The sequence below is a fragment of the Daldinia caldariorum genome (assembly GCF_022478825.1).
Source record: "Daldinia caldariorum strain CBS 122874 unplaced genomic scaffold F4812scaffold_11, whole genome shotgun sequence".
Taxonomy (NCBI): Eukaryota; Fungi; Ascomycota; class Sordariomycetes; order Xylariales; family Hypoxylaceae; genus Daldinia; species Daldinia caldariorum.
Window position 1 is genome coordinate 1,197,682 of NW_025953047.1, and position 18,204 is coordinate 1,215,885.

Below are 18,204 nucleotides of genomic sequence, written 5' to 3' on the forward strand. Positions count from 1 at the left end.
TTTTTGACAAACATTCGACCTGGGTCTGGAAGTTGTTGATGTTATTTAGCATAGAATCAGTCTTCTTCAGGTTGACAAAAATTGATATGCGTTTATAGATGTAAAGTAAAGGCTTTTGATAGTCAAGCCAAATACTGGATATGTAGGTAAGTTGAGTTTCGAAATGGCGAAAGATAAAGCTCATATCACGAAAGCTGCGTGATTATACATCAACGCTTATGGGTAATTTCTAGGATCATCGAATGATCGTCAAAGTGCTCAAGCTGAGGTAAGACATGGTATGGTCACGTTGAAAATAATCTTTGACTGGAAGTAATTCGCGGTAGATATTTGAACTACGATAGATGTATGCGCTAACATTTTTAATACAGCGAAAGGTCCATCATTTCCTAAGCCGAATATCCACCCTAATCCCTCCTCGACCAAAGTGGCCGGGATGATAGAACGATGTTAGTATTAGTATCACTCTATGATTAACAATGTAAATATTTGTAATCCGGGAATTAGAAATCATAGCTGAGCATCAAAAGCTCGAGGTATTATAAAAAGCCATGGGTGGACTAATATCAGGTAGAGGAATATCACCACACCATAGGACATCAGGAGTCGACTTGTTTTGAGAAACTTGCTTTGAGGATATCGAACACAACATGAATCCATTTCGAGCGTTACTATTAAGCTTAACGGTGCCTGCCACCATAGCAACACAGGTGCCGCCCGCCCAAGCCCCTTTTAACTCGAGCCATTCCGTCATTGTTGGGGATAACACCTACCACTATCTGCGAGCTCTGCCCTCCGGCGAACCCAAGGGGAATGTACTTCTTCTTCACGGGTGGCCGGGCCTTCCATATGGGTGGAAATATCAAGTTCCGCTTTTAACCTCCCTCGGGTACCAAGTCATCGTTCCCGAGTTGTTGGGGTATGGGTACACATCGTCTCCGAGCGAGCTGGACGCGTTCTCCTTTAAGAACATGTCTTCTGATCTGGCGGCATTGCTAGACCAGATACTGCCTGATCAGCAAATAATTCTTGGGGGCCATGATTGGGGTGCTGACTGTAAGTAATGCTTCGTTTAGACTTATATTAAAAAAACGCTAACTCGGCTTTAAAAGTTGTATGGCGGTTTGCCATGTATTATCCTCAGCTCTTCAAGGGGATCTTCGCGTTGACATATCCTTTCATTCCCCCTGTGACCGAATACGTCGATCTAGCTGACCAGATCCGTGATGGCAAAAGTCTGACCTTCAAGTACCAACTTCAGTTTCGGGATCCTTCTTTCGACCGGAAATTCAGGACCGAGGAAGAACTCCGACAACTCCTTATAGCGGCGTACGGCGGGCTTACACCCGACGGCAAGGAGGGCTTCACCAACGAGGGCATACCCCTAGAGGATTTACCTTATGTGCAGGCCGGCCCTCTCCTTAATGGCACCGAGCTTGACTACTACGTTTCCGAGTACCAAGTCAAGGGCATTCGCGGCCCTCTGACCTGGTACCGCACGACCAAAGTCAACTTCGAGGATGAGCTGCCAATCGCCAAAGCCGGCGGCATCAAGTTCAAGATGCCGGCTCTCTTCGTCCAAGCCACCGAAGATCCCGTCCTCGTACCATCCCTAGCCGAAGGCATGGAAAAGTATTTCGATAAGTTGACCAGGGCTGATGTGAAAACCGGTCATTGGACTATGATCGAAGACCCTACCACTATCAACAAGATCCTCAAGTCTTGGATCGAGACGTTGGAGTAGAGGAGAGGAATCTAGGTATTTTAGATTATGGGAGGAAACAATTGGTGTCCGCCCGGAAGGCACCGTTTTAACTTCTTGTCACGAAACTTGACCCTATACATAGATGTCTTCAGTAGACTTCCAGCCACCAGCTTCGTAAAGTTAATAATTTTTATATAGATAGATAGATAAGATATTTTTACCCTAGTAATTCACGATGAATCTCCTGTTTAAAGTCTCGCTCAACCGTGATGCCAGTTCGCCCAATCAGGCCCAATTCAGTTGAATGGCCTCCAATTGCCGTGACGTTTGACGTAGGATAATTGCTAAAGGGGCTACTATCAAGTCGGGTCCAATCATGATATGATGGAGGTAACCGTGCGCCGATATCACGGCTTCGGGACCGTGAGCTCTTAATTGACGATCGAACTTTCTGGATGCCATGGACTAATGGCTTATACACCAGAGGTAGGTTTGCGCATAGGATACTGCCGCAAGGTTCCCATGCAGACAGAATCCCTAAGGTGACTTCACTCCCTAATGAAAACTAGTATTAGAGAGACAGAGTGTTGATATAGGATGAGCGCGAAAAGGCTCTTACATGTGATGTCTTTAGACCTTACTGACACAACAACTGATAAACGAGCAGCGCTGATGGCACACGTCCCCAGCCCTATCGAAAATAGGAAGCAAAGGCCTATTTTCTTTTCCTTGCTAGCCTGCAGCCTGAGTATGATAGGGATTGGCATGGTGAATATCCATATATCGAATATCAAGTTTATGATGTTAGTAGAATAAGTGAACGCCAGCTTATCCACACAAGTGGCCGTTGCAGCAGCAGCGGAATTCCACCAACCCTGAACGGGTTGACATCCCAGCCCAAGTATGATTTCCATTAGTACGAGCCATATCATTACGCATACGGCAGTAATGGTCACTATAACTCGAAACTTGGTTGCGGCGAAGATACGGTAGTACAGCGCGAGGACCGAAAGCTTCGTGCTAGCAATGGCGAAGTCGTAGAAATGACTAAATATGTAGTCGCCCTATCGGCCATCAGACCTGCTAGTACTCTCCAAGGAGGTGATCTGGACTTACCAGGAGAAAGGTCTCTACCTTCTCCTCGGAGATGGCTTCTATGTGATGTCCAAGACCGCCAGCAGCCCCTTTAACAATGAGCAATTAGAAGCATGTTCAAAACAGAATTACAAGGTCGTGCAAACCGCAAACAAGCCCCGCGATGCACTCAGACACTGCGGTTATCTAAGAGAAGTTAAGCATCATTAGCGGTCTATAAATGCAGCTGATAGGCATACATACCGTAGCCCAGATTATGAAGTAGTCGTCAAAAGCCAACCGACGCTGGGACGAGGGCCTCGCCTTAACCCATATCCTAAAAGCCGTGCTTAAAATCTCGATAGGGATAGGGATTGAAAAGAATGCATTGACTAATGCCACTCTAGACTCGGCAAGATACTCCGGGGTATAGTTACTAGCTTCCACCATAGCGATCAGAGGCATGGAGCAGCCAACACTGATCCAGATACGCGAACGTTAACGGATCATGGGGAGGAAAGGGAGGAACGAGTAGCCACTTATGAGCAGCTGTTATAATATTATCGCAACGACATTTGGGTCGCATCCCGCCGTTACACAGATCGAGCATACGAGTCGGGCACCGATAGAGCGGGCTGCATGTAATAATAGTTTACCGTTCGTTAGGACTTGGGAAGCTTACAAGGCTAAGGCCAGAAAGACTAGGCGCTTACTGGCGTCTCTATGGAAGATTGCTAAGATAGTACAGTAGATCTCATGCAAGTCTCACCAATCTCATGAGACACAAAATCCGTAGCCCCTCCAAGGCCGCCTTCACGACGAATAGGGAAGTATGGACGCATTACTTAGGCCAGCTAGGTGGTTCCTATCCAGAGCTGACTTTTCTCCTCAGGTGGGGTGGTAGTAGTGTTGTTGTTTGCCCTCCATCACCAACGGCGTGCGGCATCAAACACGTGGATCCCTTGCAGCGAGCAAATAATCCGCAGCCTTGTTTGATGTTTAGAGGTAAGGTCCTAATGTTATATTTCTTCTGTCTGCGAATGTTATTATATAGCTGAGTAACTTTGGCACACTGCATGAAAATAACGCACACACTTTTCCAAAGGGGATACCGATTACCTAGTAAGCATCAAACGCAACGTATGTTTCGTTTTTATATAATCATGCGATATAAATCCAATAGGCTATGAGAAAAGTGTGTGGCTGGCGTATTGGAATATTCGAAAGGGCAAGGTAAGGCGACGTATATCTTACAGAACGGCATCGGGAGCTGAGAAACGCCATCTCTATAAGTCTTACCTTAAATGGGTAACATTAATCGGCCACCGGTTTACACCGCAACGTAATCGGCTATCAATAGAATAAGACATGAATTAGTGATCTGAAATATCTTGGCTATAGATACCTATCTAGCATATGGTCATTTTTATATGTTAAAATACGATCTTTGAATCCACAATCTGATAGAACACAGCTGAGGGCAATCCCGAATGCTTCATATTCTCATACATTCGGTACCTACTTAGAAGTAGCAAAATGCCTATTAAGATATAGGTGGGAGACAGGTATCTGATATGTCACCTGAAGAAAACGCTCAAGTGCTATTTGTGCGACGTTGTATAGACTTATATTACGGAGTAATACAATTCCCCGAGGGAGTATTTGAAGCTGGTCGGAGCAGCTACCATGGTTGTTACCTACATCCCAATTATCAACTATAGTTATCACAACTTGGAATATATTTGAGAGATTTATTCACCATAAGGGTTACAAATGAAGTCATGTTAATAACTGCAGTCGTATGCATAGAACTTTTATTAGCCATTAATGATTAAAATATCAATACCGAGTCTCGCCCCTTAATACCTAGCCCCCATTCATACCCAGTCCCCAACTGCTTCGCTAGGTGTGTATTGGTCCCTATTGTAAAATAAACTGCACATGTCCATCCTTAGTCAAATAGTTCTCGGTGAAGAAATGCAGTTCGGACTCTTTACTGTTGACCAGAGCTCTAGCCGCGTACATATATCCTGCAATCGGAGGCAAGGCGGTATCAAATGTGCACAACGCCCACTCGTCCGGAGACGTCGTCCTATACCGCACCAGCAGCTCTTCGATGCATCTGAACTCGAAGTACCGTCCGTTCTGCGACCTGAACAGCGATCCCTCCGCCTCGTCCAACAGCATGGTGTAGTAGTGCTTTAGCGTAGCCCGGTCGGCGGAGGACACGCTGTATGCGTCGCACAGGCCCGAGACGAAGGAATCAAGGTCCTTGCGGGCGTGGGCGAACTCGCGCATTAGCTTGTGCCAGATATCCTCTTTGCTTCGCAGCTCTACCAGTTTGAGATCGTCGTCGACAAACTGCCCGTACCGTTAGTTTGCCAAGCTAATTTGATAAAGATATAGATAGATAGATATAAGCCGCGGAAAAAAGGGGGGAAGAGGGGGAAGGGGAGGGAACGGAGAAAAGAAAAACATCAAGTAATCGGATCCCACCCCTATTTAAATCGCCACAGATTCGTATAGGGCCCGAGGCCGAGGCTGAGGCGTTGGCCGTGGCCATACGTAAGGGTATAGCATAAAATAACTTACTGCGCCATGGGGATACGCGGCCCGGAAGATGCGATAGATTAATTCCCTCTTGATTGGCAGGTTAGGGAATTTCTTCTCGTCCATATGGTTTTTATACCACCAATTTTCTACTCCGCCTTGAGACATCGCCACTAGCTTCGCTGTTGTCGTCGTCGTCGTCGTCGTCGACAACGTTATTAGATGAGGCAAGGTTGGGAATTATTGGTTATTGCCAAGACCGGTTGTAAATAGGATGTAGAAGCGATAGGAGAAGTGGTATTTTTGATTTTTCTTTTCTGGGAGGTATTTCAAGGAGACTATAGATGGTTTATATATAACTCTTTACTCGAGGCGTCCACGTACTGTCAAGGCTGTGCAAATTTAAGAAAAAAAAGAGCTAGATATTTTGTCATGTTACTGAGTCCTTGGTTGGTAGGCTGAGGCATGACCATGTACCAACACGTGGTATTTGTCCTATAGGTAACATGATAAATCATATTCATCAGCTTGTCAAATAAGTTTAGATCGTTACGGAGTGGTTTAACTCATAAACTCATCTGATTTATTATTAGTTTCCATTCAACCTTTTGTTTCAGTGTCATTTATAATATCGTTGGACTGCAGATGTTATATGGAAATTGTCTCCGAATATCAAAAGCGATACGCCAACCAATACGAAGGCTTGTACAGTGGCCTCAGATTAAACTACCTGTAAGAATCCCTTCTTTCGATCATTTTTTTTTCTTTTATTAGGATAGAAGGCTGTGCTTTGGAAACAAAGTAATTCGCCAATTCCCTGTCTTGCGAACTAGGTAGAAACACCTCACTAAGAGAGCATCGCCACTAAAGCTTCCATAGTATGATATATCTAATAACTACAAAAAATTACTGAAATAAGTGCTTTGATAAACTACAGATGTTGATAAATTAATTCCAAACCATGCTATAAATACCCTGTCATTTCACGTAGTTATTATTTACTGCGGAACTCTTTCAGAAACGTCGCGCCAGAAATCGCACCGGCGACCACGCCCTCCTTCCCACGTGTAGGAATTGGAAAGATTTAGCGTGTTCACAATGCCAGAGCCATCTCGGATGTAGAAGTTCAAGTAAGGAGGTATCGCGGTGCCCGTTACAGTTCCGCCGGTAGTGTTGAGATTCATTTGTGTCCGACCCTCCAGATCGAATTCCGGCCACTGAATATTGCCATCCGAGCCGATCGGGACCGTTGCGTTCGATTCACCCGCAGTCGCGTCCTCAACCGAGATGACAGGGGTGTTGTTGATGATGAAGCTCCCGTAGATCTTTCGCATGGCGTGTTTGAATCCCGGGCTGGGCCAGGTGGCATCGATAGCGAAATACGAGTTCAAGTCTGCGCCGTGGTAGGACGGCGTAAGTGAGTATTGATATTTCCACGCTTGCCGAGAACCGCTACTGAATGCTTCGGCGAACCACTGAGCTGGGCATACAAAGTTGGTTTCGGCGGCGAGGTTGAACACAGCCTGTTGTATGCCTGTAGCAAAACCAGACTGATACAACGCAGTTGGACCAGTGTAACCGAGCGTGTCGTATCGGATACCATCGCCACTAAGTAAGGAGTCAATCTCATAGGCGGTATTGAGGGATGTGACATCTTCCGGAGTAAATAAAGGAAACGTTGTTGAGACGAAACTATCGTATTTCTCTCTGCTATTGACCTCTGGGTCTGTAAGGAGTACACCTTCGTTGGCGTTATTCTGGCGGGTTCATTAGATATTATTCTACAGACAGTTAATGAGGGAAGGATACGTACGCCAACAAGAAGTCTTTTCCCAGTCACCTTCCCCTCTAATAACTGTACTGATGGCCGTTGCTGTATATAATCGCCGTCTATGGACGGCACAAACGCCCAGCTGCCGTAGTATCCCTGCGTTGTAGAAACAGTGCCGCTCGCGTTCTGCAATGCAGAGCTCTCGGCAGCAACCAAGCAATCAAAAGTGGACGAAGCATCACTACATCCGGCAAACTCGACAAATTTGTCATAGTGCGCTGTCGGAGCCGTATCATTATACTGATACGTGGATGGAAGGTATGGACTTGCGGCGATGATCTAGACCGGAATTAGTATTCTTGAAGATATACTCCTCATAAAAAAAAAGCACACTGACATTCTGGAAGAGATTCGTCTGTTTACCACCGTAAGCTGAAGCGTGAAGCAAAACCGAACCGCCACCCGCCGACTCTCCACCAATGGTGACGCGGCTCGGATCGCCACCAAACTTAGAGATGTGCTTCTGAACCCATTCCAGAGCGAGGCGTTGATCTAAAAGACCGACATTGAGCTGGCCATGTTCCTTGACCTCCGCAGAGGAGAGGAATCCGAATGCTCCTAGCCGATATTGGATCTCGACGACGATCAAGCCGTTGTCATTGGCTTTTATCAGCTCAGTCGGATCGTAAACAGCCCCGAGAACGCCGTAGCCACCTCCGTCTAAACAGACACAACGTCAGGATTGCATGCATTAAAAGAAAAATAGGGGAAACAGGAACGCTTACGTATCCAGACGAAAACAGGCAAATTCGAGGCGTCAGGAGCCCCGTACACATTGAGATAGAGGCAGTCCTCATCGCCAGGGCCACTGTTGAAGCCATAGCTTGCGGGGACGCCGTAGGGTCCTGTCTGCGGACAGAGAGGCGGCTGGTCCACCGCCGGCGTCACTTGCTTGTTGTCCCAGGCAGGGGGCTGAGGGGCTTGCCAGCGCAGCTTTCCCACGGGAGGCGTGGCATATCGGATACTGATTCAAGTTGTTAGAAAAAGGGTCTATAGCAATGACTAACTGTTCCAATGGCAAGTTACTCACCTCTTCCAAATGTTAAGGCCGTACGATCCGTTGTAGGCTCCCTGATAAGTCGCGTACCCAAGATTAACTGTTGGTGCTTGAGACGATTCGGCCCCGACTAGAGTCCCGCCTCCGCCGAAAGCTGAGGCAAGGATCCACGAGAGAATGCTACGTGAGGGTTTCATTGTTAACACGACCGTTTCAGGAACTTGATTAAATGACCTTTTTTTTGGCGAGATGCGACAAACACCCCTAAGACACAACTCGGGAGATGTCGTTTTGAAGGGGAGCAAAGGGAGGGAGGAGAGAGCGGGGCTTTTTAATTGCCTTTTGTTCTCTCGTCTTCGTCACAGTGCCTTGTCTACTTTCCTTTACGTCTGCTCTGTGTCTGTATTGGTAAGACTAGCTAAACACACCGGACGGTCGGGTTGGTCGATTTGGTCCAGGGTAAGGATCCCAGAACCATGGATCCAGCGCTCTTTGTATGCACAGCGCACATGGCTTGCGCGGCTGAGAATCCCTCATCAGAGTCAGATCACGCTGGAGCTAACCTAACGGGGCATGTAAGACTTCACAATATGTGGTAATGGATATTCGACACCTTCGCCATGTGAACAGTCTCGACCAACGTGCATTCCAAATACGTAAGGCTAGCTAGACAGGCTATGGATAATTCGGGAACGAATACCGTATTACATACCTACCTACCTAACCTAAGGCGTCTGGTTGAAATCGTAACTGTTCCCGAAGCCCCTATCCAGGTACGTATCGAGCGCCTCTTCCCTGCTTATCCAATCGACCGGGACCTCCAGCCCCAAGCGGCCCTCGCCCTCCAGCTTCTCCAGCACGGGCCTGACGTCCTCCGCGAACTGCAGCCGCATGGGGTTCCTGTACCAGGGCGCGAAATGGATCATCGCGAGCATGACGCGGACGTCGCGGGCGAGATTCGGCATGCCCGCGTGCCACAGCCGGAGGTCTCGTATCACGATACTCCCCTTCTGAACGACGGGCTGGCAGGGCGGGCACACCTCCCTGCGCTCGGCCAGCAGGCTCTCTCGTATGCGGCCGCTAGCCCTTTCGCCATGCGCGCCCTCCTGGCCGCGCACGTTGGCGTCGTGGTCGTGGGTCCCGAGCCAGATCTCCGTCGACCCGTTCTCCGGCGTCATGGCGACGAGGGGGATGTTGACGACCAGGGCGAACGGGTGGTCTGGGTGCTGGAAGTCTGCGTCAGAGTGCACCGGCTGGCGCGCCGGCTTTCCTCCCGGCATGGCGGAGTTGGCGGAGCAGAAAGTCCATTTGGGACGGGGGCCAAGGACGGCAGTTGTGATCTGCGTTGCGATTGGATCTGCAGGGTGTGAATACGGGAATCCTTCGGGGGGGTGAAACGCAGGTTACATCTACACCTACATATACATAGGTATACATATAAAAGAGGTAGGTATGAAAGAACACTCAAACTAAACTTACTTGTAAAGATGCCAGGGTTAAAATACTCGGCTACCGGAGGTGCGTCTTGCTGCAGATTTCCCGTGTTGTAATTAAATGGCCCGTCTTCGCCCCTATCTTGCAGAATCCGTGCATCCTGCACCATCTTCCTATTCAGATGGCCCAGAGCCTCGTGAGGGATCACGTCCTCGACGACAACGAGCCCATCTCTGTGCACGGCACCAACCGCTTTCTCCAAATTTCGAGCCTCAAGCAACCCCTTTTGAGTCTCCATACGCGAAGGCTTCACTGCTGTAGGTGTGTGTCGGAGACGTCTAGATTGGGTAAGAGATGCGAAAGCACGACGCCCGCCAAGAGCGACGACTCGGCTGCGAAGTAGCAATGACATTTTGCTTAAACAGGGATATCTATTCTGCCTCTCACTACACTCGCGAGTTCGCGAAACATTGAAACTTTTTGTATTCAAAGACAACCAAGTATAACTGGAACCTCCAAACGCAGCGGTCTCTCCGTGGGTTCAAGTGAGGTCGGAGATGTACGACGGAGATACTATTTTAGGAAGTGCCGGTGCCTCTCTCCGCGATATAGTCGGATCACTAACCACTAACCTCGGGAATATCAATAGTTTTGCGGCCTGGCATGAAAGAAGTGTAGCTATAACTTGGCCACGATATCTATTGGATATCCGGACAACTTTCTCTATAGTTTATGTTCTAGTTGGTTAAAGACTCCAACCTGTGCCCCGATGGTGAAATGTACTACTGGATCCCGAGACAAGGACGTCTAGCCTGACAATAGCTTCGTTGCTGGCGACATTACTATAGCAGGTACGTATTATAAGCTCACCATCATATCCAACATCTAGGTGCTCGAGAACTGTTATTCATGAAACAGTGACGCCTACGTCGAAGTTTTAGGATACCAAGCACCATCCTAATAGTCCCAGTTCTGTAGCCTTTGCGGGGCGTGATGTCGTAAGCGGCGGCAATTTCAGACGAAATGGGGACACCAGGATCCTCCGATTATCAGATCAACTTATGGCAAGATGAGTGACAAATATTTGATAAATATTACCTGCTGCTGTTGGTTCTATTAGAGGAGTTAACTCCCATTTACAACCACGACTAAGCATGCATCACCAGCCGAATAGGGAAGATGGTGCTGTTATGTATAATATGTTGTAGCTGACGGCTGACAATGCGGCATCCCCGTAGGATGTGGCAGCAAGGATATCTAAAACCATGACTGCTTGATGCATATTGACTTGCCAACCCTAAATATCATTCTAGAAGATGACGGTATTTGAAAGATATATATGTGCTCATTTATAGGGGAATGATATAACACGAATGAGACCTATGATTTGGAACTCACAACGGTTGAGCTGTCCTCGAGGTTCGTCGAGGTTCTCGCATTAATACTTACGCCTGCTTGTTTTAGCAGCGGAAGTATCTCTTCTCTACCCACCTTTCTTCAAAATCGGCGACCATGTTACCGATGACGACGGTGACCTCCGGGAACACTTTCGTCAGACGGTAGACACCTACGTAGCCGGCCGAGTATGTCGCAAAGACAATACGATCCTGTGGGACTCCATGGTCTACGAGGACTTGGACGGCCATTAGTGCAGAGCCTCCGCTAGACATCTGGGCATCTAGGAGTAACACTGTATCATGTGTATTGATATCCTTGGGAAGTTTCAGGTAATGAAGCTCCGGCTCTCCGGTGCGGACGTTGGACTGGATGAGGAGACGTCCTGTACGACCATCTGGAATTACTCTCCTTAGCCCAGCCTCAAAAGCGGCACCTCCACGAAGTACAATAACTGCGCTAACTTCGCCCTTGGGAACTAGTCCGTTATATGTCCTTCCAGAAGGGGTTTCGACGGCGAACTCTTTGAAATGGGCGTTATTCAGGGCCCTGTGACAGTGAGTAAATAGCAACGGCAAAAATGTAAGGCGATAAACGTACTCTTCAATGAGTAAGCATGAAAACCGATCGAAATAAAATATGAAGTCCTCGCTCGAAGTGTCAATGTCCCGAACGATAGTATTCATGCCTTTGAGTTGGGGGGTTTCCTTAAGAATGATGACACGGTCGGAGAGAGGCTCGCTATCACACCCAGCCTCCAGGCTTCTTAGAGCGGCTCGATGGCGCGTGGACTTTTCTAATAGTTTCCTTTCGATATATTGCGTGACCATAGCTACGCTGATGAGCGTATGTCTCCCACAAAAACTGACTACGACTTACCCATAGCAACTCGATTTTCTATTCCTCGTGGCACAATTATGTCTAGCAGATAAATCAGCCGGAATGACAGGCTGGATAGCGAACGACGGGTGGCACCCAGATTATACAGCAGGGTCACTTACCGGCATGGTTCCTCTGTGGCAAGACATACTAAAGGAAAAGTTAGATACATATAGTCTCTTTCATTCAAGGCCTAGAGGGCTTACCTTCTCATAATTCGGCTTTACGAAGCCAAACCACTGCTTAATGCAGCCTTCTACTGTACGACCTCGGTCTTTCACATCTCGAAGAACTATAATAGTCAGGTCAACTTTGTTTGAATTTAGTCGTTGTAGGACAATATACTTACTTCTCCTCGAGAGACATGTGTCCGCATCTGCCTCACAATAGACCTACTAGTAAGTTAGAGCAATATCCTGAACTGCACCTGATCGCTGGAGACATACTCTCATGTCCATGAGGTCCATCACCCTCTGATCATAAAGGGCAAAGATTCCCTCCAGAACGAGAACATGAGGAGAGTATATAGCGGTTGTCTCTTTCAGACGCTGATGCTTCTCAAACGAGTATACTGGTATCTCGGCACGTTTACTGAATAGAGGCAGGGATTAGTGCATATGTTTACGAAAGCACCATTGCAAATTCTACAACATACTCACCCGGCTTTGAGATCCTTCAGAGTCTGTAATAACGCATCAAAGTCTATCGCCTACGAAAATGGTATTAATATGATGCTAACTAGACTCTGGATGGTGAAATCTAACCTCTGGTGAATCGAAATCATATTCGTTGAGGAAGGCCTTCTTAGAAGCCTCGGGGCTTAACGGTTTATAATAAGAATCCTATGATGCGTGAGATAAGAAGTTTCCCCCCTCTTTTTCTCTAAACTCCGCTTACCATTGACAAGATGACAACCCATGGCAAGTTCAACTTGCTAACAATAGCGTGGGATAAAGTCGACTTTCCGGACCCGGAGCTGCCCGCAATGCCGATGATACTCAAATCAGCCCATGGGGGACTGTAGTGAGCCCTCTTAGCTACTGTGTCGGGGCTATTTTCAACCACGATGGCCGCCGACCCAATACCGGTATTCATGGCTACTTGTTTGGACGATATGTCATATATAAAAAGACATGAAGTGGGCGAAGCTTTTTATACAAGCTAAGAATGTGATATGTAGTCTAAAAGTGAAAAGATGGGAAGCGAATGCTGTCGCGTGCCCACTAGTGCCAGGTGTCCTAAGCGGATGATAGGGTGGGTATAGAGAAGAGATAAATGAATAATAATAAGACGGGACAGGACGAGATGAGGCGAGACGAGACGAAGGTTGAATACTTCTCCGGATGAAATTAGCATGTACTGTAGCTGGCCATTTTTTCTTCTTTTTTTCGAAATGCTACCCAAAGATTAATAAAGTTAAGAAAAATCTTCGATGAGAAGAAATGAATAAAGTTGGAAATGCATCTACAAAAATAATAAGAAAAAAAAAGGAGGATCTTCGTAACCAACCATCAAATGTAAGAAAAGAAACTTGTGTGGGTTGTGGAGTTCCTGATAAATGTTAAATGTACCTAGGATGAAAGCCACAGCTGCAGTTGTACATAAGTGTAAAACCGTTCAGAACGTCTGTCTGGACCTGCATCTGTCTGATCTGTACAGGGATTAATGCGTAAGCCACAAAAGTCGGGACCCGTTGGCCGAGACCCCGCTGGACCCGTTGGACCGTAGCCACATCTGCCACACCAAGACAAGGGTTGTATGGATTTTCTGTGCCTACCCGCATTCTAAAATCCTAACTTCTTAAGATTTCATTCTCTAATCTTTTCTTCACTTCCAATGTGCCAACCGATCAACAACAAGCTCAGCCTCTCGGTGGAACCCCCCGAAAAACTCTCAGGGTGTCTTCTACTTTTAATATTAGCATTGTAATGATAATATTCTACTTTAATTTCTCACTTCAAGATCCAATAAAGCTCTGACTGTGCGGGCGCGACGGGGCATGCCATTGTCAAACACATTTCCACACGAAAACTATCTTCATCACGCAAGGTATCTCAGAGAGATTTTAGATCGCAAAAATGGTGCGCTACTTTACTCGCGTCCATACTCCTAGATCCGCGATGCTAATTTTGTGTGGTTAGAGTTCGGCTGGGTCGTCGACAAAGCACCCTTTCACGCGACAGGTTGAGGAACTTAAAATGCCCAAAAGGTATGATGACCCCTTCCATCTTCGTTTTATCTGTCTGGAGCTCTATTATGATGTAACAAATAACACAATGGGAATCTCTCTGAGAATATCATGCGGAGATCGTTTTTTCTTTTTTTCTGACATTTGCTCCCTACATGTTTTCTTCTTCTTCTTTTTTCTTTATTGCGAAAAGACCACTTTACTAACGTGGTTGAAAGTGATATCAACGCTTTAATACTCGACTATTTGACGGTTGCTGGCTATCCTAATGCTGCAGCAAAATTTTCAACCGAGGCGAACCTGCCGCCTCAACAACCCTCCTCCAGTATCTATGCAAGACAGCAGATTCAAACATTTATCCATAGAGGGGAGATTGAGAATGCTTTGCGCGCTTTAAACGACCTTGATCCTTCGGTAAGAATTTTTCGTTATTAGGCTATCTTGGAACGTCTGATTTGCTATGATTAAAACACGAGTTTACATGCACCACTCATATGGCCTTCGGGTCACTGATGAGGAACAACCACTTTTTCTATGAGCGTCCAGCCCCCCCTGATAAAATTTTGAATTTTGAGTTTTCCTTGTTACATGAACTAACCAATGAAAAAAGATACTAGACGAAGATGAGCCACTCCACTTCGCACTTCTTCGGCTCCAACTAGTGGAATTAATCCGGAATTCTCGGCCAGGCGGGGACATCGGCCCGGCCCTGGAATTTGCGCAAACTCGATTAGGACCTAAGGCTCCGCGCACGCCGCAGTTCCTGGAGGATCTTGAAAAGACGATGTCTCTTCTCGTGTTCGACCACGATAATCTAGATCCCACCCTGTCGGCGCTGCTTCGGCCAAGTCTTCGACGGGAGGTTGCTGACAAAGTCAACAAGGCAATCTTGGAACGTCAGAAGCAACGAAGGGAGACTGCCATTCGTCAATTAGTACAGATGAGAGCCTGGAGCGAAGAAGTCGTTCGTCAGGAAGGCAAGAAAGACCTTCCTTATCAAATCGAGTTAGGCTTAGACGGCGATGACTCTCATCGGTTTGGAGGCCACGAATCAATGGTCATCTCACAGTAAGTCGCTGACGTGCTCGATAAATTCTGACCCTATGGTTCCGATTGAGACACTACGGAATGAGGTGTACGAAGTGAATGCGTATTATTTTGGGTGTTCTTGAGTTTTGTTCGGCGTTATGGAATTAAGGAGAGGATCCGGAGTTAGACGTTTATCGGTTTTGAGCACATTATTACTTGTCAGGCGTATAAGGTATGAAGTTGAAAGTACTCAACGGAGGTCTCAACCTAGACACATAAAGGGATGTTATTATCGCTCAAGGCATGGTTCACAATGGAGTTCAGGGATCAAACATGATGAGAATTAGGGTCATGGCCTGGCATTATGGCCAGAAGTACTCGAGATACCACTTTCTAGCAATATATGTACAAACCCATGGTTGCCTTCCCAAACTACCTGTCCTTCTTGTTTTGTCTTGTCTATTTGGCGCGAATGTGCTTCAGCTTCTTGGGCGCATACAAGAAGTTGTTAGCATAAGCCTTGGGTGTGAAAGCTCTGGTGTTAGGCTCCTGCACGAAATACTCGTAGCCTTGCTTCTCGGCGAACGCGATGGCGTCCTCCTTGCTCTTGAATTCGAGCCTGGTACCCTGCATGAAATCGGCCGACGATTGCCAGCCCATCAGAGGGTTTTCCCACCGGTGTCCCTTGGCGAGGACGTCCCACTCCATCCTCCAGCGATGGCTACCCCAGTTTCCGGATTGCGTGGCGGGTTTGGAAGGTTGGTAGATGCTATCGCGAGATATTAGATCAAGGCATATAGGTATGGTATGGTATAGAATAGAACAAATTAAAAACGTCAAATTTTTTTTTATTTACCGGACGGTTCTGGCTTGTAGCTCTATCGGCGCGCCTGACAATACGGCGGCAGGGAGAAAGCCGTGGTCTTCGCTGCCATCCATTACTCGCTTCGGGACAGGGGTAAATGTTCTGTTAGACGTTCCTAGTTAGCAACTGACCCATGAATGATCGCGGTCGTAATAATGATAATGATGTAACGTAATGGTATTGTAATGAATAGGTAGGGTGGGTAGGTATCAATCGGTCGGGACGCACGATGTAGCTCGATCGATGTGGGCACCATAATCGGGAGCGTTGCGAGGCTTCTCCTTAGTAATGGCAGTCTGTTCGGTGGTCTCGGTGAGGGAAGTCCTCGAGTCGTCGGTCTTGAAGCGGCGCTGCGCCATGGCCAAAGCCTGCCTGTTCGGAACGAGTCTTGCGCTTCGGAGCATCGTGGTGGTGGCGGCTATCGCTTGGGATCTGAGAGATGCCATGGTGTTGCTGTTGTGGTGGTTGTTGTTGTTGTTGTTTTTTGTCAGAGTCCGGTAGTTTGCGAATGCAAATCGTAGGTGGGACTACCGGACGAAAAGGAAAGGGGGGGCCGAGCGAGAGAGCTGCTAGGTATGAATTGAATTCTTGAATTGAGGCGATTTCAGAGTTTCGAAGGTTGAGATAATCAAGATGCGAGTGATTTGATTGGTCAGTACGGATCCGTATTATTCGGGTCGCCGCGGCAAGTTAACCGTGCTAGTGTGGCAGTTGGGAAAGCCTTGCGCTCGTCGCTACCAACTCTTTTTTCTGGCGCACGGACCAGGTTCGATTGCCCAGGCGAGGTCTTTTCGTCGTTTCGTCAATTGAATGGGGAACATTTCGCTTTTGAAGCCTTTACTCTCTCTTCGTCGAATTACGCCAGTATCGCATCGCATTGCATCGCATCGCAGACTACCAATTGCGTCAAGCTCTGACACTATTTGGTTTATTTCTACCCCTATTTCCCTTCGTCGCGATCAATACCGCCATAATGAGCTTCGTTACTCGTAGGGCTCTTTCGACCCTCATCCCTCCTAAGGTTTGTCCGGTTCTGCGCATATATAAAAGGTCCTATACTAACCCAGACTCTCCAGATTGCCTCTCCGAGTGTACGTATTACTATTCTATATAAGGCGTTGTTCCGTCCCCCCCCCGTTATGTTGCGATCGTGAATTCCCGTATGATGTGGTCGAGGGAGGAGGAGGGGGGTCTAGGTTTTGGAGTTTCCGTATCTTTTGGATGATATTGGAGAGAAATATCAAAAATTCAAAATCGCTGATGGATATCTTGCTAGGCTATCGGCACTGCCCCTGATGCCCTCCGCATGAAGCGTGTCGTCAGCTTCTACGAGAAGCTTCCCCGAGGACCTGCCCCCGAGATCCAGCCCACCGGTATCCTCGGTCGATACCAGGCCAAGCACTTTGGCAAGAACCCTACCGCCAAGCGTACGTCTCATAACCGATTTACCCTTATAGTCCAAGCATATAGGGATATTCGTACTGACAGCTTCCCTCGTAGCTATCATTCATGCCATTGCTCTACTTATCCTTATTGGATACCCTATGAACTACTACTACCACCTACGTGAGTGTTCCTACAGCACATTCCTCCCACCCCCAAATACGATATATATACTGACTTGTCATAGGTCACCACAAGAACAATGCTCATTAAGCAGGTCTGGTATTGAGGCACTGAGCGAAATGGGGTAGAAACAAGCAAACGTGTACATAAGATAGGATGGAGTCTAGCATGAATAGCCATCGTGTACTAGAACAGAACTGAGCTTAACCTCTCGGAAAGAAATCTACAGGTTCCCAGTTTTGCTCTCATGTGATTCTGTTTTACTAACATGTAATATGGGCTATAAAAAGTATATGATAGACTATATATTTATATAGTTAAAACCTAGGTACTCTTTCGTAATTCATATATGAACACGATGTTCCAATGTGTGAGGTAGTTACCTAAAGTCCTATACTCTCACAACGCAGGTACGTATGTCACCTTTTGCTTTTTATTTTATTATTTTTTTATTATTATTTCGCAGCTGTCATATCGATATGCCTATGTTTAGGTGTTTTGGAAGTGGCAGGTATCCTCAGTTACATGTACCTACATGTAACCTGAGTTTGCTTGCTTCTTGTCCTTGGGTGATGCTGATCAACCCACAGGCCACTAACCTAGCCACTCAGCCCCACTTTACCACTGTGAACAGTTACACACTTCACCTGGCAGGCCCTAGCAGGCCCTGACAAGGCCCTGACAAGGCCCT

General features: G+C 47.1%; 9 protein-coding genes across 9 annotated transcripts; 3 read left to right on the forward strand and 6 right to left on the reverse strand.

Annotated features, from left to right (window-relative positions):
• Positions 1–257: 257 nt before the first annotated feature.
• On the forward strand, positions 258–1,744 carry F4812DRAFT_465627 (alpha/beta-hydrolase; the record flags this gene model as incomplete). Its single annotated transcript, XM_047938460.1, has 2 exons — positions 258–1,056; positions 1,113–1,744. The coding sequence occupies exons 1-2, from the start codon at positions 651–653 to the stop codon at positions 1,742–1,744; spliced, it is 1,038 nt and encodes a 345-aa protein (XP_047789290.1). The 5' UTR covers positions 258–650.
• An 89-nt stretch (positions 1,745–1,833) lies between these two features.
• On the reverse strand, positions 1,834–3,333 carry F4812DRAFT_72321 (uncharacterized protein). Its single transcript, XM_047939354.1, has 5 exons — positions 3,044–3,333; positions 2,947–2,986; positions 2,822–2,889; positions 2,325–2,769; positions 1,834–2,260 (listed from the first exon to the last, which is right to left on the reverse strand). The coding sequence occupies exons 1-5, from the start codon at positions 3,242–3,244 to the stop codon at positions 1,923–1,925; spliced, it is 1,092 nt and encodes a 363-aa protein (XP_047789291.1). The 5' UTR covers positions 3,245–3,333; the 3' UTR covers positions 1,834–1,922.
• A 1,220-nt stretch (positions 3,334–4,553) lies between these two features.
• F4812DRAFT_433422 (uncharacterized protein) lies at positions 4,554–5,763 on the reverse strand. The gene is made up of 2 exons (XM_047934631.1): positions 5,372–5,763; positions 4,554–5,140 (listed from the first exon to the last, which is right to left on the reverse strand). The coding sequence occupies exons 1-2, from the start codon at positions 5,495–5,497 to the stop codon at positions 4,700–4,702; spliced, it is 567 nt and encodes a 188-aa protein (XP_047789292.1). The 5' UTR covers positions 5,498–5,763; the 3' UTR covers positions 4,554–4,699.
• A 184-nt stretch (positions 5,764–5,947) lies between these two features.
• Positions 5,948–8,556, reverse strand: F4812DRAFT_433423 (alpha/beta-hydrolase). Its single transcript, XM_047934632.1, has 5 exons — positions 8,191–8,556; positions 7,886–8,124; positions 7,498–7,820; positions 7,143–7,439; positions 5,948–7,086 (listed from the first exon to the last, which is right to left on the reverse strand). Exons 1-5 carry the CDS (start codon positions 8,352–8,354, stop codon positions 6,328–6,330), a joined length of 1,782 nt encoding a protein of 593 aa, XP_047789293.1. The 5' UTR covers positions 8,355–8,556; the 3' UTR covers positions 5,948–6,327.
• On the reverse strand, positions 8,508–10,522 carry F4812DRAFT_72375 (uncharacterized protein). Its single transcript, XM_047939356.1, has 2 exons — positions 9,637–10,522; positions 8,508–9,514 (listed from the first exon to the last, which is right to left on the reverse strand). Exons 1-2 carry the CDS (start codon positions 10,001–10,003, stop codon positions 8,883–8,885), a joined length of 999 nt encoding a protein of 332 aa, XP_047789294.1. The 5' UTR covers positions 10,004–10,522; the 3' UTR covers positions 8,508–8,882.
• F4812DRAFT_72374 (uridine kinase) lies at positions 10,523–13,430 on the reverse strand. Its single transcript, XM_047939355.1, has 10 exons — positions 12,763–13,430; positions 12,630–12,707; positions 12,525–12,574; positions 12,312–12,456; positions 12,215–12,257; positions 12,072–12,157; positions 11,988–12,015; positions 11,866–11,907; positions 11,587–11,818; positions 10,523–11,535 (listed from the first exon to the last, which is right to left on the reverse strand). Exons 1-10 carry the CDS (start codon positions 12,958–12,960, stop codon positions 11,052–11,054), a joined length of 1,386 nt encoding a protein of 461 aa, XP_047789295.1. The 5' UTR covers positions 12,961–13,430; the 3' UTR covers positions 10,523–11,051.
• Positions 13,431–13,661: 231 nt separating this feature from the next.
• F4812DRAFT_433430 (CTLH/CRA C-terminal to lish motif domain-containing protein) lies at positions 13,662–15,492 on the forward strand. Its single transcript, XM_047934633.1, has 4 exons — positions 13,662–13,946; positions 14,007–14,074; positions 14,272–14,467; positions 14,664–15,492. The coding sequence occupies exons 1-4, from the start codon at positions 13,944–13,946 to the stop codon at positions 15,123–15,125; spliced, it is 729 nt and encodes a 242-aa protein (XP_047789296.1). The 5' UTR covers positions 13,662–13,943; the 3' UTR covers positions 15,126–15,492.
• On the reverse strand, positions 15,493–16,630 carry F4812DRAFT_433434 (ETC complex I subunit conserved region-domain-containing protein). The gene is made up of 3 exons (XM_047934634.1): positions 16,176–16,630; positions 15,939–16,049; positions 15,493–15,851 (listed from the first exon to the last, which is right to left on the reverse strand). The coding sequence occupies exons 1-3, from the start codon at positions 16,391–16,393 to the stop codon at positions 15,542–15,544; spliced, it is 639 nt and encodes a 212-aa protein (XP_047789297.1). The 5' UTR covers positions 16,394–16,630; the 3' UTR covers positions 15,493–15,541.
• Positions 16,614–17,859, forward strand: F4812DRAFT_433438 (mitochondrial F1-F0 ATP synthase subunit F of fungi-domain-containing protein). Its single transcript, XM_047934635.1, has 5 exons — positions 16,614–16,968; positions 17,024–17,038; positions 17,224–17,374; positions 17,448–17,513; positions 17,578–17,859. The coding sequence occupies exons 1-5, from the start codon at positions 16,921–16,923 to the stop codon at positions 17,601–17,603; spliced, it is 306 nt and encodes a 101-aa protein (XP_047789298.1). The 5' UTR covers positions 16,614–16,920; the 3' UTR covers positions 17,604–17,859.
• The last annotated feature ends 345 nt before the right edge of the window (positions 17,860–18,204 follow it).

Coding starts and splice junctions, on each gene's coding strand:
- F4812DRAFT_72321 (XM_047939354.1), bottom strand. CDS start 3,244: ATGCCTCTGATCGCTATGGTGGAAGCTAGTAACTATACCCCGGAGTAT. Junction 2,987..3,043: donor ACTTCATAATCTGGGCTACG/GTATGTATGCCT, acceptor AACTTCTCTTAG/ATAACCGCAGTGTCTGAGTG. Junction 2,770..2,821: donor AGGTAGAGACCTTTCTCCTG/GTAAGTCCAGAT, acceptor GATGGCCGATAG/GGCGACTACATATTTAGTCA.
- F4812DRAFT_433422 (XM_047934631.1), bottom strand. CDS start 5,497: ATGTCTCAAGGCGGAGTAGAAAATTGGTGGTATAAAAACCATATGGAC. Junction 5,141..5,371: donor CCGCGTATCCCCATGGCGCA/GTAAGTTATTTT, acceptor CGGTACGGGCAG/TTTGTCGACGACGATCTCAA.
- F4812DRAFT_433423 (XM_047934632.1), bottom strand. CDS start 8,354: ATGAAACCCTCACGTAGCATTCTCTCGTGGATCCTTGCCTCAGCTTTC. Junction 8,125..8,190: donor GGCCTTAACATTTGGAAGAG/GTGAGTAACTTG, acceptor AACTTGAATCAG/TATCCGATATGCCACGCCTC. Junction 7,087..7,142: donor GGAAAAGACTTCTTGTTGGC/GTACGTATCCTT, acceptor TGAACCCGCCAG/AATAACGCCAACGAAGGTGT.
- F4812DRAFT_72375 (XM_047939356.1), bottom strand. CDS start 10,003: ATGTCATTGCTACTTCGCAGCCGAGTCGTCGCTCTTGGCGGGCGTCGT. Junction 9,515..9,636: donor TAACCCTGGCATCTTTACAA/GTAAGTTTAGTT, acceptor CACACCCTGCAG/ATCCAATCGCAACGCAGATC.
- F4812DRAFT_72374 (XM_047939355.1), bottom strand. CDS start 12,960: ATGAATACCGGTATTGGGTCGGCGGCCATCGTGGTTGAAAATAGCCCC. Junction 12,016..12,071: donor TAAAGCCGAATTATGAGAAG/GTAAGCCCTCTA, acceptor CTTTTCCTTTAG/TATGTCTTGCCACAGAGGAA. Junction 11,819..11,865: donor AGAAAATCGAGTTGCTATGG/GTAAGTCGTAGT, acceptor TCATCAGCGTAG/CTATGGTCACGCAATATATC.
- F4812DRAFT_433430 (XM_047934633.1), top strand. Junction 14,075..14,271: donor GAACTTAAAATGCCCAAAAG/GTATGATGACCC, acceptor CGTGGTTGAAAG/TGATATCAACGCTTTAATAC. Junction 14,468..14,663: donor TAAACGACCTTGATCCTTCG/GTAAGAATTTTT, acceptor CAATGAAAAAAG/ATACTAGACGAAGATGAGCC.
- F4812DRAFT_433434 (XM_047934634.1), bottom strand. CDS start 16,393: ATGGCATCTCTCAGATCCCAAGCGATAGCCGCCACCACCACGATGCTC. Junction 16,050..16,175: donor CACATCGATCGAGCTACATC/GTGCGTCCCGAC, acceptor AACGTCTAACAG/AACATTTACCCCTGTCCCGA. Junction 15,852..15,938: donor CTACAAGCCAGAACCGTCCG/GTAAATAAAAAA, acceptor ATCTCGCGATAG/CATCTACCAACCTTCCAAAC.
- F4812DRAFT_433438 (XM_047934635.1), top strand. CDS start 16,921: ATGAGCTTCGTTACTCGTAGGGCTCTTTCGACCCTCATCCCTCCTAAG. Junction 17,375..17,447: donor CAAGAACCCTACCGCCAAGC/GTACGTCTCATA, acceptor CTTCCCTCGTAG/CTATCATTCATGCCATTGCT. Junction 17,514..17,577: donor GAACTACTACTACCACCTAC/GTGAGTGTTCCT, acceptor GACTTGTCATAG/GTCACCACAAGAACAATGCT.